Source organism: Rissa tridactyla, chromosome 20 (assembly GCF_028500815.1).
Source record: "Rissa tridactyla isolate bRisTri1 chromosome 20, bRisTri1.patW.cur.20221130, whole genome shotgun sequence".
In the NCBI taxonomy this organism is placed as follows: domain Eukaryota; kingdom Metazoa; phylum Chordata; class Aves; order Charadriiformes; family Laridae; genus Rissa; species Rissa tridactyla.
This window is the reverse complement of record NC_071485.1, coordinates 2,589,274-2,608,512: the sequence shown is the minus strand read 5'-3', so window position 1 is coordinate 2,608,512 and position 19,239 is coordinate 2,589,274. Positions and strand designations below refer to the sequence as shown.

Sequence of the window (19,239 nt, the reverse complement as noted above, 5' to 3'; positions counted from 1 at the left end):
TCTTTCCTCCCTTTTCCTTTCTCTTTTTTTCCCCTCCTTCCTTCCCTTTCTCTCGGACTCCTTTTCCTTCCTCCCATTTCCTTTTCATTCCTTTCCTTCCCTTCCTTTTCCATTTTCCTTCCTTCTTTTTCCTTTCCCTTTATTTCCTTGCCCTCCTTTTCACTCCCTTCGCCTTTCACCCCCTCTTCTTCCCTTTTCCTTCCAGCTTTCTCCTCCGTCCAGCGCATCTCCTTCCTTTTCCTTTCCTCCTGCCTTCCCACCCCGCGAGTGGGAGAGTGAGTGTGAGTGTCCAGAAGAGCGAGGGAGCGAGTGAGGAAGCGCAAATGGAAGAGCGAGCATGCCAGCGGGGGAGTGACGGTGCGTGTGAGGGCACGCAACAGTGCAAAAGGGAGGGGGACAGTACGTGTGAGAGTGCCAGAGTGACGCGAGTGCAGCTGGGAGCGCGAGCGGGGACCAAGTGTGCACACAGTGTGCAAATGAGGGTGGGAGGGAGCGGGGAGTGCGTAAGATGGACAGCACAAGAACGTGCAAGCGGAAAAGTGAGCGTCAAGTGCGAGAATTTGAGCGCGGCTGGGGGAAGTCGGTTTAAGTTGGGGGGGCGGGGGGGGGGGGTGAGTGCAAACGTGGAGTGAGAGCATGTGTGAGTGCTCCCCCGAGAGCGGGCTGGGGAGTGCGCGAGTGACTACGGATGGAGGAATGCGCGTGAGTCGGGGAGCGAGAGCGTGAGAACGAGTGGGGAGGCAGGAGTGCGGGAGTGAGCGTGAGCTGGAGGGTAAGTGGCGGAGTGAGAGTGCAGGAGGGAAACCGGGGGGGTGTGGAAGGGAGTAGGAGAGAACAGAGGAGGGAGAATGAGGAGGCGTGAATGAAGGTGAGTGCGAATACGAGCGGGGGAATGAGTGGCAGAGTGTGAGTGTAAGAGCATGAACAGGGGAATGGGGGAGGGAGGTGGGCGTGTGGAAGGAGTGCGAGTGGGAGGTGAGATTAATTAGGGAAATGTGAGTGTGGGGAGTGAGAGTAAAGGAGTGAGTGTGAGAGTAAGTGGGGAGCGAGGAGGAGTGTGAGTATGGGAGTGAATGAGTGCAAGAACGTGATTGGAAAGTGAGTGCGAGAGTGAGTGTGAGCAAGAGTGTGATGACTGTAAGGAACAGGAGGGGCAGCATGAGAGTGGGACTGCGAATAGGGCTGAGTGCGAGTGGGGAGTGAGAGGGGTGAGGGTGAGTGTGAGTACGGGAATGAGCAGAGGAGTGTGAGGTGAGCGAGGGAGTGTGAAAGTGAGCGGGGAACTGAGAAGGTGAGAGTAGGGGAGAGTAAGAGGTGTGGGGGGGGGAGCGGGAGAGTGAGGGTGGAGAATGGGGTAGTGAGTGGGGGAGTATGGAGTGGGGGAGTGGGAAGGGAGGGCGACTGAGTGAAGGAGGGCGAGCAGGAGGGAGAGAGGTTGTGGGAGAGTAAAGGGGGGATATGAGCGGTGAGCGTGAGTAGAGAAGTGAACCGAGTGTGAGAACGAGCAAGGGGGAGTATGAGTGGGAGGGCAAGTTAGTGAGCGGGGAAGCGTGAGCAAGAGTACGGGTGGGAGAGCGAGTCTGACAGGGGAGCGTGTGAGGGATGAGGGGGGAATGGGGCAAGTGAGTGGGGGAACGAGGAGGACTGTGGGAGGGTGAAGAGTGGCGGGGGGGAGTGTGCGGGAGTGGGAGCTAAGAGTGTAAGAATACGAATGGGGGAGCAAGGAGTGGGAGTGGGAGAGCGTGAATGGAAAAGAGGAACAAGTGTGCAGTGAGTGGGGGAAATTCCTGGGAGAGTGTGAGTGGGGGAGTGAGTGTAAGTGAGCTATGAGTGGGGGATGGGTAGTGAAAGGTGGGCTACCGGGTGGGGGTTGGGAGTGCGAGAATACGAGTGGTGGAACGAGGCAGTGAGTAGGGGAGAGCGAGGAGTGGAGTGAAGCGGAGGAGTGAGCGTGAGCGGTGAGCGAGGGAGCAGGGGGGTGAGAGTAAAGGCATGAGTGGGAGAATCCGAGTGGGAGACGGAGTGTGCAAATACGAGTGGGGGAATGGGGGAGTGAGTGGGGAAGTGAGGAGGAGCGTGAATGGGGAGTGAGAGTGGATGACTGCGAGCGGGGAAGGGAGTGAGCAGAATAATGAGGGGTGTGAGTGGGGGGAGTGTGAATAGAGTGAATGTGAGAATGTGAGTGGGGGAGTGAGTGGAGGAGCGCGAGCATACGTGTGAGTGGGGAACAAGTGGAGGAGCGTGAGTGGGACAGAGAGTGGGAGTGGGAGGCAGGGATGGAGCTTACGTGGGTGAGTGCACGTAGGGGAGTATGAGTGGGGGACTGTAAATGGAGGGGTGTGAGCATGAGAAGGAGTCGGGGGGAGTGTAAGTGGAGGAGTGTGAGAATGAGCGAGGGACTGTGAACAGAAGAGGGTGAGCGGGAGAGCATCAGTAGGGAGTGAGGAGGAGTGCGAGTGGGAGGGTGAGTGTGAACGAGGGAATGGAAGCGTGAGAATGTTCGAGAATGAGCGTGAGAGTGCAGGTGGAGGAGCGCAAATACAAAAACATGAGTTGGGGAACACGAATGGAGGAGAGAACATGAGTGGGGGAACAAGTGTAGGTGGGAATGTGGGGGGGGGGGGGAGTGAGTGTGAGTGGAGGAGTGCGACAAGTGGGAGAGTGCGAACGTGAGTCAGGGAGCGAGTGGAGAAGCGTGTGAGCGCCAGAGTGAGCGGGAGAGCGAAGGAGCAGTGGGAGAGTGTGAATAGGGGAGTGAGTGTCACACACACACATCGCTCACCAGGAATTTCCGCAGGTCCTTGTAGTTGGTGATGATGCCGTTGTGAATGACGATGAACTCTGGAGACAGAGGAAAGGCCCCGCTCAGCCCCACACCAGCGCCCTGGCCTGGCAGCGGGTGCCTGCGGCCGCGTAACACAGACCGCAGAGACCACAGGGCTATATTGCGTGAAAAGCCGTACTCGGCAGAATAAAGAGAAGGGTTTCACCTCCCAGTGCGATTCCCTTGCTCTGCCCCATTTGGTGTGGCTGGTAATGGTGGAAGACAATAATGACACAGGTGGGACATGGGCTATCGCGATCCTGCAAAGCCTCTGGAGGTGCTTAAGCACTTGGCAGTTTCTAGCCTGCTGGAAGGCATTAAACACCCTGCTCCTCCTGCCAGCTTTTCGGTGCTGCTCCTCTGGCGGCTACACCAAACACTAACCAAGCTGCACACTGCAGCAGCACAGAGCAACCCCCTTCTGTATGGTAGTGATTATGGAAAAATCACGAATAAATGGGGGGAAAAAAAAAAATATACAAAATTCCATTCCAAAGAACAGCCACAAAAATTCTTACCATCCGGTTCTGTTGTGTGTTTACCTCCTCCTTGCACTGTACCCATGCGCCCACCGAGCCTCTGGGCACTAATCCCGACCCCTCCTGCGATCATTCCCTGCTGTGAACGTACCCCACGGCCAGAAATGAAAGCCAAACCCCTACGGCTTCACAGCAACCGGGCTTGGCACCATGGCCCGCAATAAACCCACTGCCCTGGGTCCAGACAGCCCTCCCTGTGACAAAGCAGGGACGTGGCAGCAAGCTTTTCCAAGACCTGCCGAGGAACGCGCGGTTCCTCAAGTGAACACACTCACCATTGTTTTTGTCCGAGCGTTGCGGGTGGCTGTTGACAGGACTGGGCTCGCCATGGGTAGCCCAGCGGGTATGGGCGATTCCAAGGTGTACATCAAACTCGATGTCAAGGTCCATGTCCTGTTGCTCTGCAGCAGAAGCAGGAGAAGTTTTTAGTTCCGAGGGGCTGTCCCTACCACGACAGTCAACGCGGGAGCCTCACCAGGCCTCTGTGGCCACGGGACAGCAGTACTGACAGGGAAATAGAACTAGCAAACCCAGCAAACGTGTTTTCAGGGGATTCAGAATGCAGACGCGCACCAGCAACCGTCCTGCATTTCTCACCCCCTCAAAATAAAAAAAAAACAACTTTTAAGAAAGAATCCAACCCTAATTCTGCTCTCAGGGGTGCACTGTGCCATCCTGTCACCTGCCACACGCTGTCAGCTGTCACCAAACCAGCCCCTTTCGTGGTTACATATACCACTGTGGTTGGAATATTCATTACTAACCTTTGTCTCTAGAAAGCATACCATTAGCATTAATATTTCTTGGGGAAAAGAGATTCCTTTTGTCCCACGAGTGTCTCCGCAATCTCTTTAAAACTGTATATCCTGCAATTTTCTTGAGCAGGCAAACATTTCTTCAGAAATATACTGTATATCTTCTATTTCTGTAACGCACATACCACCCCGCCTGGCCTTTTCGGTTCCTGGTTTTCTCTCCACTAAGATTAGATCGACCCACCTTCCTCTTAGATATGCAGCACCCTGGACCGTGAGGTTCACAAGCATGGCTTAAAAAAAGTTAAGTTATAACAACATAGCAGGCCTTGAATGTAAACTCGCGATCTTGACGCCTCTGAAAAGCATCTCCCCATTCTCGCACAGCTCACCTGTACCCCACGCCCAACAACTCTGTTTCTTTGCATTCTGCACAGATTCAACGAACTTGACGTTTAAATCAAGGGAACATAAAGAGGCAGAAACGGGTGCAGAAGACCTCACTCTCTGGGTTCCCATCAATTTGACAGTTACGGACGTTAGCGCTTCCCCAAGGCCAGCTGGCTTAGCCCATCGCTACTCAGATGGACAGCTTGAGCTGGGACAAACATTATATATGACTATTTAAAATTCAACTAATGAGGTTATTACAGCATTTCTCTTTTTTGCCCAAGCTCTAGGTCTCTGATAATTATCTCCCAGCAACTCATTCCCCTTTCTCCAGTTTAAGGAGTTTTTTGTTTGGGTTTTATTTTGGTCTGTTTCCTAAAATGTATTTCTGGTCTGTTTTACTTTAACAGGATGTGATTCATTTGTCTGGAGAAATCAGGATTTCTCTGTAACTTCACGACAACATCCAAAGGATCACTGGGTTCTTCACAGCACATGCATGAGCGTTTACATCTCTGGTGCTTTATACACAAGTTATTTGGGTTTAGGGGAAAACAGGCAATATTCAAAACACAAACGAGATGAGAGGACATTTCAAGGAAAGAGAGCAGGCGGAGATCAAAAGGGAAATACATACTGTGAACCTCCTCATCCAGAGCCTTCACTTTCCCTTTCTGTTTGATAAGCTGGATTTTGCAAGCGTTAGCTTCCCAGTCTTTGTCGTTTCCGCCATCAATTCCCACACCTAGGCACCGCCACAGAACATGAAGAAAGGGTGTGAAATGCAGAAAGTACATTACACGATTTTATGTAAACAAATACTGCTTTTTTACCCTTTCGGTTTTTTTTTTTTACAGTGCCCTTTCTCCCCCCAGCTGGGGGGGAAGCTTGCCTCCCAAATAAAGGCAAGAAACCCCTTAGATTAGAAGTGAGTTTTCCCTTTGTCATCTTGTAGGTATTTTTAAAGCCTTAGATAATATGCATCAAGAATGTTTATAGAAATCTGTATATTGCAAGTTGATCCAAGCCTCTGACCACATGATCACAGGCACATCCAATTTGCGTTTCAACTTTCTCCAAAAGCAGCAAACGGTAGAAACCAATTCACAAACACACCAGGAAAACCATCATTTACAAGCCAAAATTCAAAAAAGAACCACTGCTGCTCAGAGAGAGCTACCTGCAGAATCATAGCCTCTGTACTCCAGCCGCTGGAGCCCTTTGATAAGGGTCTCCAGGATGTCCCGTCTTGTCCGGGGAACATGGTAATTCAGGTAAGCAAAGATGCCTGTATGGGGAAAAAGAGCATAATGTTAGGACAAAACCACAGCTGAGGAAACTCTGTATGTACATCTGCCCAGCACGTGCACTGAGTTAAACCTTGAACAAGTCTTTGTACTGAGAACCCCCTGCAGGCAGATACCACCACATCTGCAGCTCTTCCTTACCCAACCTGAGGTCCAATGGAGAAGAGCCACTAACATTTCAGAGATCAAAACCAAGCACAAAATGCCAGCATCCTCCTTGTGACACTGAAAGCAACTAAACAGGACAAGCCGGGGCCGTGATGGGAGAAAGAATTTCCACGTGAGCTGGACCTACACCACAGAATGAGCTGCCAGGAGACAATGCAGGGGACAGGAAACTCGTTACTCCAGACGAAAAGTTCAAGGTTCACTAACGCCGAGCCTTGCATGCCGAAGAACCACCTTCAAAAGGAATTCTTCCTCAAATAGCTTTCTCCAAGTTCCTCCCACAGACTCACTTAAGAAAAAAAAAAATAATCATTTAACTCATGCAAACTAACACCCTCAAACTAATAGAGCTATTTTTCCTGTAGGTTGCAAAGGGAGATAAATCATCGCTTCTATTTTTAAGCAGCGATGGGGACACACAAATTCCCGCAACTCTAATCCCAACTATGGCTCGATTCAGAAAGATTTCCTTCGGTGCCATCGTAAAGCGGTAGCATGAGAAGACATTTACAGGATGCTAGAAATATCTGTACTTCAAACCTACCTTTTCACTCTGCCTGACATTTTAAAGAAGAAAAATATATCTGCATAGAGTAAAAGCAAGACGGGTTCCACACAGACATCCATATATGTAAGTGACTGGTAATTCACGGTTTGTAATTTGAGAAACTTTATCAAAATCTCTGGAGGAGAACAGAGTTCAGCCGCACACACGCAAAACCAAAGTCCTTTTAAAGGCATCCCAAATCTTCAATTTTTTCCTGATAGTCCTGCCATACACCCCGCCTCGCAGTTCCCAAGCCTTTTACTCATGTGAAAAATTTTACTCCCAAGATGATTTTTGGAACATAGACCTTTACGTTTAGCCACAAATTATTTTAAAGAACATTTGAAGAACTGCGTTCTTAGGCTGTTTGTCTTTTGGAATTAAACCAAATAAGTCAAAAAGCCTTTTGACGTCTTTAGAAACACGGGCTACTCAGAGTTGCCGGACCCACTGAAAACCACACGGCTGAAACATTTACAAAGGGGACTTTTAGCCTGAGAAGGGACAACAAGGTCGTACGTAGCCATGTACCGTTCTGACACTCTCCCACTCCTTCTCCCTTTTCCACGGACTTTAGCCACAGGCCTCAGGACAAGTTTGTCACCAGCTTCACCTCCTGTTCCCAAAGCACCAGCATTAGAAGTTACATCTCCCTGCTACAAAAAAAGGACACCACGTCTCAATTATTTCCTTCCATATTGCCAGATAAAATTAGATGCACGTTCTCTTGTTTCTCTTCCTTAAACCACCTAGTCAGATGAAGAAAAAAAGAAAAACAAAACAAAAAACCACAACAAAAGGAGCTTTTCACTTGGTTTCTTCAGCTTCTACATTCATTTCCCCCACACCCAAAGCCTTTTCTGATAACCACTTGTAAGACTATCGGGACCAAGTTTATAAAAATCTGCGTTTCACTTGCATTGCCCCTGACATCCCAAACCAATCACGCACAGAGGCCTGCTGCTGCCACCTCCTGATGGCACTTGTTCAACTCGAATGTTGGCTCCAGTAACTACACGGACAGGGCGAGGTCCTCCTCCACAAACCTCCCAATTCATAGCTAAAAACTCAACAGATAATAAAACCCCAGCAACAGTTAACAGCCTCTGCCGTATTTCAAAAGCCTCCGCTGAAGGATACTTCCCCCATGCTTTTAATCGCCAAACCCTCCTCCCCACCCTTCTGGCAAAAATAAACTTTTCCAATTTGAGATACTTCGTTCACTCTGTTTCTAAAAATTACATTCTTCAGGCAAACAGCAACCTCCCTGTTTACAAGCAAACTGACTCCAAATAGCTACCATCCAGGCTGAAGAACAGCACATTTCAGCTAGTATGGAGTTCAGGAGTACAAAGCAGGCGGCTTTACGAGGAGGCAGCTGCAAAGGCCCTTTTCTCCGTATTTCCCAGAAACCTCACAAACAGACCCCCAATGCAGCAGTATCATTACACGCGAAAATAACAAGTGTGTACCATAAAGCAGAGAAAACAAGCACGTGAGATGTCTTTAAAAAGGCAGGCTGGGCTCCAGCAGTTCCCGACGCTTCCCTTCACACCAAAGCCACCTACCATGGCATCCAAAGTAAAGCTCCTTCAGAAAGCATAATTATAACCAGCAGGGTTATAATTTTTCCAATTAGCTTTTTCCAAATCTTTCCAAACGTTTTTCCAAATTAGCTAAATCATTTCTGATTTGAAACCTCTCTCCACATTTTACGTGCCCTGGAAGCACGTGCTAAAGGGTCCCATTCCCACCCAAGTCCTGGAGCTGTCTATCTTTTTTGATGGCACTGGCATTAGCTGGGCCCAAAAGCTCTCCAGAAGCACCTACAACCTCTGCATCCCCCTCGGGGGCGTTTCAGCTATCTCACTACGGCATAACCAGTCCCACTCAGGCATACAGCTGCTCAGTAGGTTATTCCACTACCACGGCACAACACCAAAGGCCACTCAAGTGGGATTGGCTCTTTGGAGCAAATGGGGACTGATGATGAGCATTACGGTGCTCCGGAGCTCAAACATCAGGTAGACCATGGCCAGACAGTTCCTGGAAGTCCTTTCCAGTGAAGAGCGGCAGTGTGAGAGGCACAAGAGCCTCATTGACGGGAGCACAGAGAATCATAGAATCATTATGGTTGGAAGAGACCTTTAAGATCATCAAGTCAACCGCAAAGTTACTACTAAACCATGTCCCTCAGCACCACATCTGCCCGGCTTTTAAATCCCTCCAGGGATGGGGATTCAACCCCTTCCCTGGGCAACCTGTCCCAATGCTTAATAACCCTTTCCATGAAGAAATTTTTCCTAATATCCATCCTAAATGTCTCCTCGTGCAACTCGAGGCTCTTTCCTCTTGTCCCATCACCTGTTCCTTGGGAGAAGAGATCGACCCCCCCTGGCTACACCCTCCGTTCAGGGAGCTGTGGAGAGCGAGAAGGTCTCCCCTCAGCCTCCTCTTCTCCAGGCTGAACACCCCCAGCTCCCTCAGCCGCTCCTCACCAGACTCGTGCTCCAGAGCCCTCACCAGCTCCGTTGCCCTTCTCTGGACACGCTCCAGCACCTCAATGCCTTTTTTGGCATGAGGGGCCCAAAACTGAACACAGCATTCGAGGTGAGGCCTCACCAGTGCCGAGTACAGGGTCCTGATGATCACTGCCCCAGTCCTGTTGGCCACACTATTGCTGATACAAGCCAGGATGCTGGTGGCCTTCTTGGCCACCTGGGCACACAGAGTGCCTAGGTGGCCAAGGACGAGGTCTTCTTCCCTGGTAGGGCATTCCACTGAGTGACTGGGGGGCAAAAATGGAACAGGCTGTCAAGCTGGCATGCGACGGGTGAAAGAGAGCCACCACAACGTTTGGGGAAGGAACGGCGTGCAAAAGGTACGATGCGTATGTACCTTGGGGCATGCGTACGTACTATGGGGCATATGCCAAGAGGGGAGAGGGCTGTAGGAAAGGTGGATGGGGAGTACTGCAGGGCAGGACAGCAAGGTTACTGTAAAGTCTGCTCTGACACCTTACATCCCGACATTGCTGCCCACCAGCACCTCCAGGCCCTTCCAACCAAGAGCATGCCGGGGGCGTGTGAAGGCAGCGCTCCCCTGTGCCTGAGGGACGTTGGGCATCACCCCTGTAATGCTACCAGGCACACAGCTACAAAAGACGTAACTGGTTTCCAGGCCACGACGCTGCATTTCAAATGAGGGCATTTTCCACGGAAGTAGACTGTGGGGGCCCAGTGAGGTCATCTCAATGGCACAGAGCATGTGTCCCACCAACACACCTGTAACTGATAAAACAGGCATGGCCTGGAGGGGCAGGGGGACACCACGGAAACACGACAGCGTCTTGCTCCAAGCCCCTGTGAGGATCCCTTTGCACAGCACGTTCCCCACAGACGCTCGGTGCCCCAGCAAGGCCACTAAAAGGCAGCCCTCCGCATGGAAAAAAGTGTAACTCAATAGACGGGCACAATTATTAAGCAGAAACTCTGTTTCCTTTCATAAAATATTTTTGTAAATGTGAATTGATCATTTTAGTCTCCATCCCGCTTCTGGTACAAGGCTCCCAACTTATTCTGGACCAAAAAAATGGCTTAAAACCAGAACTATTTCCCCTTAGCCAGGGCTGACTTCAGACGGCTTTGTTAAATCTGAATCCAAACCCGACAGCGGCTTCGAATGTTATTTTCTCTGCACATTTTAACAAGTTTAGTCACACCTGAACTAAAAAAAAAAACCCACCAAAAAACAAAACAAACAAACCAACCAAAAACAAAACCACAACAACAAAACAAAACCTGGTTCCTTGTCACAGATCACAACTGCTGGCAGTTTACAGCAAAATACCATGTACCAGACGGGCACAAACTAGAAACCAACCTCCTCCAGGAAGGGCTGGCTCATCTGGAACGAGACTGAAAAACAGCAGCGTTTATATCTACTTCTACTGTAAACAAACAGAAAACATCTATCTAGAAAAGAAGCCAACTTGGCATTTGTCTCAGGCATTGAAAAAAAACATAAAAATCTACTAATTACAGCACAATTATATTAAGACTATTCAAAAGGACTGCAAAAAAAAAAAAAAACTGAATATAAGACTAAGAATGCCACAAAAAAAAAAAACCCAAAAAAATCAAACCCAAGGAATTCAGCACTTATCAGAGAACACAGAGACTAAGAAAACCAAGGCAACTAAAAGAAATGCAAATACAGCATCGACTCTGCAAAATATGCGGACACGCTCTTCAAAAAAGATGACGATGTAAACACTGGGAGATTCAGTTTTGATTCAGTTCAGCTTTTAGATCTCAACAGGAAAAGCGCTGGAGTGATAATGGAGACGCCACTATGAAAACAAAATTCTAGGAACTCACCTGTGATTGACACATTTTACAAACGAGCAGGCAAGAAAGACAAGCAGCTCTAAAACTCACCTTAGAGAAAACAGGAAAAAAAAAAAAAGAAATAAAATTAAATGGAATAACATGTAAAAATGATGCATAATTAAAGTAAAAAATGGGACAATAAGGCCGCTGAAAATGAACAAGAGTCTTCCTAAATGCATGGTTTACTAATCTGCAAGCTAAAGTCAAATATTTGAAGGTTTATCACCCATTTATGACATCTGGTCATGACGAACTGTGTGTAAATAACAGTTTAACTTACTGGAAATATTTTCAAAGGCATTTAATTTTCCCCTTTTCAAACATCCCATAATGACGTGATTCTTCATAGCTGGAGGAAGTTTCAAACCACATTTAGAAAACAGCATTTTTTACTGGCTCCACCCTAACTATCGGATTGTTCAGGAATATACGCGCAATCACACCTTGTAATCACTTCCATTTTTAAGCACGATTCCACTGCCCCCAACAGTAACGCTGACAAGAAAAAAAAAAAGACAAGACTCAAAGCGGTAATTGCTTGTTACGCTTCACTGATCTAAGTGTATTTTTGAAAAACGTTTATTTCTCCCAGCAGCCACCAATAGGGACCCTGCAGATGAAATTTTTGCTCTGGAGTAACACCTCGAGCCTTCGGTCCCATCGGCGTAAAGGTACAGCAAGGAACGCGGCCGTGCTGAGCCACTGAGCGCCCAGGTGACGCTTACGCCCCAGCACGATGCAAAGCCCTGGCCGTTCAAGGAAAGAACTTCTTTTTACTTACAAGCTGAACAAGGGGTCCCTTCATCCAGCTACGAAACACAGCCTTCTGCGAGGTGGAAGGCGGCAGAGGTGGGATGGCGCACAGCAACTCTGCCTTGCAGTTCAGACTATAAAAGACCTTTCTTCCACGCACCAGAGGCGTGTTTTTCTCCAAATCACAATGCCTTGTCCTCTCCCTCCCTGTGCTCATGTTCAGATCAATCTACACAATTCCAAAGATGAAGAGGTAGGAACTGCACAGATCTTTACAGCTGCTTGAAGGCTTCCGTGAGGAGTGCTCTGTCACAAAGCGCCAATTTTTCTCTCAAAGTGACAATTCATTTAAATCACAACAGTCAACGGAAACGTGTTGATTTTGATGAAATTCCAACACAAATCTAGCAAATTTCCACCACGGTCCCACCTGGTGCACCACCAGCTTATCCCCCTTGCCAGCCTAGATGCCAGGTGCCTGAAACGCAGAAACCTTGAAGTCCAAGCAGAACGTTCCTGAAACCAACCCACCGTGAAAAAGAGACGTTTCAGTTTAAGCTCAACTTACGCATTTACACCGTTCAACGCAAGTGTTTTTCAGTAATTACACCACACCTGCCCTCTGTAACTCAGGCTCCGGAACAAGCCAGAAAGAGGAAGTATTACAGAAAACCAGGATATATGAATGCCATTTAATTACGCTACCTTGACAAGCCCCGAGTTGGCATTGTTCGAGGTCAAATACATGCCATGCGAAACCAAAAAAAAACCCTGGGAACTTCATTCTAGTCCAGCACCGCTTATAATGGTGAATTCCCAGCTAAAATAAGACAGCAGCAAGCATACTACAGGAATTTACATCTGACGGGCTCAGAAAACACAATACCCCTGTCTGGAACACACCAATATACTTCAGAATTTGCCACGAATATACTTCAGGATTAGAACAGAAGTCACGCTTTACAACATAATAAACTGTTTCAACTAGTAACTTGACACAGGACTTTGCGCATATGGACTGAACAAAAAATTGTCAAAGTCTGTCAGCTTATCATGTAAGTCTTGAATCACACGAAGACCCGCCGCAGTAGGAAGTCCTGTATGTGTTTCTCTTAAGTGAAATACCTTGAAAAATATACCTTAGAACATACAACATTTCCTTTCCTGCAGGTTTGTATCCAAAACCTTACCTGGTGAACCACCAACAGCACCGGCGTTCAGCCGCTTGTGAAACTCAACTCTCTCTTAGAACGAATTTTCAATATGCAAGAACAAAACCCAGGCCTTCTTAAAGACGGCTACATAAAGAATTCCCTATGAACAGCTGACGGGTTTTAACAGAATAACATTTTTACCAAGCGGACGTTCATTATTTCTATTGTTGACAATCACCGAAATACTTTTTCTGAGAACTTCATTCTCCTGTGACCTTTTTGATGCTCATGTTCCTTTATTTCATGGTAAGTTAACAGGAAAATGAAATTCATCACCAGTTCCAGGTAAGAATAAATCATCTTCTCCAGTGTCTTGAATACACGAAAGTTACTCAGGAATAGCTCCCGCCCTTTCCTGCAAAAGCATAAAATCCTTCAGGCTAGGTCTACTGTCGGATTTACAAACTCCTTTATACCATTTCAACAGACAGTGTTATCAGTACATACACTTGGCAGTTCCAAAGAATCCTTTATCCTGGTGACGATTATTAGGCCTCAAGTCTTCAACGAATCAGACGCAGGCTACTAAATATCACATACATAATATATGTTACAGGCTGGGAAAGGCGATAAAAATATTTTTCTTCAAACTCGAGCCGGGGAGACACTAGGCAGTAACAGTAAGTTCTAACGCGGATACTGATCGTGTCATACAGAACGAAGCCCCAGAACCGATGCTCAAAACCCACCGGAGCAGGCTCCACGCTGCCTCCCCGAACCACCGGTGGGGAGCAACGCTGTGCCAAACCCCACGTACCAAAACAATGCTAATTCTGCACAGTTGAAGGAATGCAAGGTCAGAAACAAGCAGACTATCATTATTATGTCCCCTAGCTGGATACGGGAGCGTTTACATGCAATTCATCAAGGCCACCCTGGGAGAAAAAGCAAAACAGAAAAATACCCACTTGGTGGAGAATGACATTCGTCCACTGGACACTTCTTTCACCGCCCACGAACGCATCTCTCTCTCTCCGGCTAAAAAGGGCAGGATTTCTCCCGCCTAGAGCAAACAACCAGCAAAAAATCAGTTCTAAGGACTCATTCTGGGCAAGAGCCACGACTCTACGTGTCACAGAACGGCATACACCTCGGTGTCCCAGCGGCATTTCAGCAGGCGGGAGGGCAATACCACTGATGTACTTGCAACCCTAAAACTTGAAGCTTGAGTCTTTCTTAAGCCCATTTTTATCTGCAGTAATCACTAGTAACACGAAACCTAAATTCTACTATCACTTTTGTCATTAAAACCAGTCATGGCATACAACAGGTTTACTTATTTACAGAACAGTGTATTTGAGCCCGGCTACCTTGAAAAACCTGTTTTCCAAACTATTTCACAGATTCCATTGAACTGTTTTGGTGCATTCGCACCCAATTTATACCTAGCTAGGTCTTCAAACTGCAAGTTTGTAATAAATACCAAGAACAAAACCTATTTTTTACTAACACTATTAAAAACGAAAGCCCAGCACACCTACACAGCAAGCCTGTCCTTTATGCTAGGCATCAAGGAACAGAACTGTGCGTCTATTGTCCTTTACCCGTCAAGTGGTATGAGCACATCAGATCACAGGACTTCGTACGGCCGCGTGCATGTAAACCTGAACACCAGATCATCAGCACATTGAAAACATTGCGTTGGTAATTCCAGTCTTAAAGCTGTCACAGGGAGAACTCGGATAACAACAGCAGCATCATCACCTTCTTTTTAAAAAATTCATCTTAACAACTACCTTTCTATCTGAGATGAATCGGATAAGAATCCGAACGGGGACCATGTACCCACCAGACAGCAGGGCGGGATAAAGCAGTGCACATCCTGACTTACAACTCCATTACAGAAATGTCGTCTGAGGGTTCGCACAAACAACCGGGACCGCACGGCTGTCACTACACTGCGGAACACAGCTACCTGGACCTCGTGGAGGCCACAGCATGAGCAACCAGAACCCTCTACTCCAAGATGGAGACTACTGTCTCTTCACTTAGGATCCTGAGACAATTCGGTCTTGTTAGCGTAAGTACTCAAGAGCACCTGCGCGCCAGCTCTGTCTATTTACGACATTTGCAGGACTATCTGAGAGGGCAACGCCTCCATTTGTTTACCTGGAGTCGACTGCTGCTGTATGGAGAAAAGCTCAAACCGTCCCTGCAATTAACATTGCCTTACGCGGGCCGAGACCACCGCCAATTTTGTCTCGCGTTCACCAGCCGGACCGCAAATGGCAGCGGCAGAGGAGACTGTAGTCCTTAGTTTCTGCCAACTGCACTTAACTGCAAGTCACAAGCGTTCATGCGGTAGCACCCTCTGACTGCAAACAGTTCTCCTCCTGTTCCCTCCAAGAACCTTCCCTGTATTCAGCCACAAACTTCCTGTGTTCAGGAGCTCCTCAATTTCCAAATTTTCTGTATGAACACGCTCAGTTAACGCTCTCTTCTCGTTTTCACTATAGGATATACCTCTGGCTCCCAGAACAAGACTCGACAACAGAGCCAATAATCCTTGATGCTTTTCTTACTGTTTTGTAAAACGTTTCAATATCCAAGAAGAACTTTCCTTATAGCAAAAAGAGGAGAAGCACATTAAATCTTGAACACAACTAAGTAACTACCCACAGCACTTTCAGGGCTTATCGCAGTCAAAAAGACAGAGAGCAGAATGTTAATACCACGAATTTCAAAGGCTGGACCTCAAATAAGGCAAGCACGAGGCACCAAAATCACCCCTATTCTTGCAGCAAGCTATTTATAATAATAATTATCCCTTCTATTCTTAGCTTTGCTCCACTTCGTACTTTTAACACAAATTAACATAGCGCTAAACATAAGCTGACGTATGAATTTCTGGTCGCCTCTTTGTAGCGCTCCACAGAGTTGACAGTTTGAAGGTGATACCGGTTCAGTCTCACAAAAACAATGGAAGAAATGGCAACTTGCATATTAAGTATAAAACCCACAATCTCGCTTAGAACATAAATTTAATTTTGCACCTAAAAATAAAGAGGAAAAAAAAAAAACAAAGAAGGAAACATGGAAAGGCAAATAAGAAGAGCCAACAAATCACTGCCGCATAAATTTCCATGGAAAAACATGAAGCAAATATGATAGAAAGAAGAAAAGCACGAGTGAATTATGTTCCTGTGTCTAAAAGACGAGGTAGAATAATTGTACTAATGTGGCAAACGGGAGTGGAGAGTACCTAAGGAACTTTGGAGACCAAAGCCTCACTGGCTCGTGCTCCAGCTCACTCCAGGCATCTGTTCAACACAGGTCAGTTCCACGGGGGCAGGAACAGAGCGAGACGAGCCACTGCAAAACCCTCCATCGGACGTTTCTAAGCCGCGTTTAAACCAATTTACCTGTCTGCCTCACAACCTACATTGAGTGAACTTGAATCAATGCAGGAGTATCCACATCAGAAGTTCTAACGCCTTAAAAACTAACAATAAACGACACTTTCCACCTAAAAGTGGGAGTGGTTCTTCTGATACGACCAGACCCACGTCTGGAAACGCTACTGGTGAAACCTGTATCCCTTTCCTATAGCGTACACGTTACCGACGTGTGCTGGGGTTTAGGCTCCTAAGCCACTTCGTTGCTTTTAAACACCACAACTCGCCAACCCACCCGACACGGGAGTGTCACCGTCCTCAGCACCACCCGCCGCTGAACCGAAACCCACCGACACCACCGAGTGCCCCGGCGGCTTCTGCATCGAGGAAACGGCATGTTTTTAGTGCTGCCGTGTCTCCCGCAGACCGAGGGCGCCGGCCTTTTCTACGCTCCGGCCACGTTTGCACAGAATTTGGGGAGAATTTGCCTTTTCAAGTTATAAATACAGCGCATGACGCCTCCCCGGCGGAACCGTCGGCGGCCGGCAAAGGAGATGATGACAATTTCAGATAACGGAGACGGGGCCCCTTCTCCCTATAACCGAAGCAAGGCAGAAGCGGCCGGCCCCCTTTCCTCCCCCCCGCCCCCAAATTGCCGGGGGCGCCCGGGGGCCGGGCCGTTCCGCCGCCGCACGCCTTCGGCACGGCACCGGCCGGCCTAGCGCTGCTCTCCCGGCGGAGAGGGGTGGGGTGGGGTGGGGGGGAAAGCAGGGCACGGACCCGGCCCAGGCCACACCGGAGCACCGTCCCCCGCCTCCCGCATTACCACGATGCGCTGAGTGTGTTGCCCGCCCCCGACCCCAGGGGCCGCGCCGCTCTGCCCTTACCACACATGGTGCGCCCCGTTCCGCGGCCGCGCTGCCTCTGCGCGCCGGGGCCGCACCGCTCCCCCCCCCTCCCCTTCCCCGCCTCCACGCCCCGCGGCGGGGGCGCAGGGCGCAGGCGCGCAGCCCGCCCCGCCATTGGGCCCCGCCGCCCGCCCGCCCCCTCCGGGACGTGGCAGCCGGAGCGGGGCGGGCGGGCCCGCAGTGGCGGGGCGGGGACGGGGGACGCACAAAGGGGTCCTGCCCCCGGGCAGCCGGCGGAGCCCCGCGTCCGCCCGGGAGAGGGAGGGAGCGCTGCCCGTCCCGCCGCCAGCTTTTAATGGGAGCGTTCCCCTTCCCCCGGCCCGCTTTTCAGCCCGTGGAGGGGGGGGGGATAACCCCCCTAATAATTCATATTAGCGGGATTATCCCCACGCCTTTCAGCGGCGTTTGGAGAGGACCAAATCATTAACCCTCACCCCCCTCTCCCCCAGGGTTTTTTTTCCCCAAGGGACAGCGGCAGGATCCGTACCCCCCCCCCCACGGTGCATCCTCCCCCCTCCAGCAATGACACAAATCCACGTGGCCCATCCCCTTCTTTCTACTCTGCTTCTCTATAATAGCACTTATTCAGAAGCACGATAAAGAAAGCATTAAGATGAATCTGCAAAGCAAAGTGGGCCGGTGGGGGGGTGGGGGTGGTGTGTGCTGGCGGAGGAGCGACAGCCTTGTTGGTACCGCCAGATACCGCTTAGTTACACCGTCCACGTGCAACCACCACCATCACGTACCGGCTGACAAACTTACTAAAAGCCTAAGGCGACAAAAAGACAGCAATCTCCTTCTTAAGAAAAAACACCATTCACTTAGCTTTATCTTAACAATAAAGAAAGATTTCCTTAAAACAACCCAAAATGTTAGTATACGTAAAAAAAAAACAATTTTTGAACTCGCTGCTAGAACACGAACAGAAGCAGGAAGGTCACCGATCTAAGACGCGTCAAGAGTTCGCAGCCATCACACCCTGCTTCTGCTCCGCAGCGAGGACATTGCGGGGACAGCCCAAGGCAGCGAGTCCCTGTTCCCAGGACCGGCCTGCGGAAAGCAGTGACCTGGAGCCAAGGTGCTCGCTGCTTTATCTCCCCTTTGGCAGCTGGGAGGTGCAGGAAGGCTGACTTCAAACTCTGATTTTTTTTTTTTCCCCCACTTCCACATCTCTAAGTAGGAAGCTGGATGCCTTGTGGCAGTGGAAGTCGATTTCCCGGCTGAGAAGGGGACTATTAACCTATTGTAATAGAAAGGTGATCACCAGAAGTACACACAATACACACCGGCGCCGAAATACAGCTCTCCTCACCTTTGGCCACTGTTCAAACTGGTCTGCCAGGCATACCCAATTCATCTGCGGGTTTATTTCTATACTGGGGGTTCCTTTGCTGCCCTGCAGTTCATCACTTCTTCTCACTAGCGAAATTTCTTAAGGTATTCACGACAAACCTAAAATAATCCATAGCATTATCTGAAGACAAATGGAAAGGATACGACTCTACTTACAGCGTGGGATGCCCCAGACCTGAAGGAGCACGGCCGGGCCTTACAAACGCTCCCAAAATACATAGTTCATGTCAGCAGCACAGCAAATACCAAACTTTACAACTTAAACCTATACCATATATAAATGAACCCTTCAAACCGAGGCTAACTCATCCATCCATATGTACTAATCCGGTGCAAATTCCTCAGAATTTTACATCTACAGAAATTAAGCTCCGTGTGTTTAGTCTTGAGTGGCTATTTAATTTTTTTCCCTATAAAAGCCAATATTTATCCCCTACGTAACTTGTTACTTTATTCTGAGGTTCGCTGTATGTACAGTAGATGGTTTTACCACCACGTATAGTTCATGCGGATGCAGATGTTCAACTTACTGCTGGACGGAGAAACGTGAAAACAGTCTCCCAAACTCTCTCTCACACGTGAGCCTTTTAAAATTAACAGAAATGGGTCATGGTTGGGAAAAAAAATGCCCACTTCCTTCTCCTCTAAGCTCAACATGCTTCACTTGAAACAGAAGTTCTGGCTAAAGTCCCAAATTTCAGACAGACTGCCAACTATCACCTCATGGAAAAGAGTATGTTTTCCTAATATAATGC

General features: G+C 48.7%; 1 protein-coding gene across 4 annotated transcripts in view; it reads right to left on the bottom strand.

Annotated features, from left to right (window-relative positions):
- GFPT1 (glutamine--fructose-6-phosphate transaminase 1) overlaps positions 1-17,192 on the bottom strand; it is a 47,150-nt gene extending 29,958 nt beyond the window's left edge. For 2 of the 4 annotated variants that reach the window (XM_054224956.1, XM_054224955.1), the window contains exons 1-5: positions 6,111-6,219; positions 5,689-5,796; positions 5,146-5,253; positions 3,639-3,764; positions 2,783-2,841 (exon numbers count right to left, since the gene is read on the bottom strand). In XM_054224956.1, coding sequence (XP_054080931.1) covers positions 2,783-2,841; positions 3,639-3,764; positions 5,146-5,253; positions 5,689-5,796; positions 6,111-6,204 — 495 coding nt within the window. In that variant the 5' untranslated portion in view covers positions 6,205-6,219. Of the gene's footprint in view, positions 1-2,782; positions 2,842-3,638; positions 3,765-5,145; positions 5,254-5,688; positions 5,797-6,110; positions 6,220-16,573; positions 16,598-17,110 lie in introns of those variants that run through there. The other 2 variants (XM_054224957.1, XM_054224958.1) reach the window with 2 other exon arrangements.
- Positions 17,193-19,239: the final 2,047 nt, after the last annotated feature.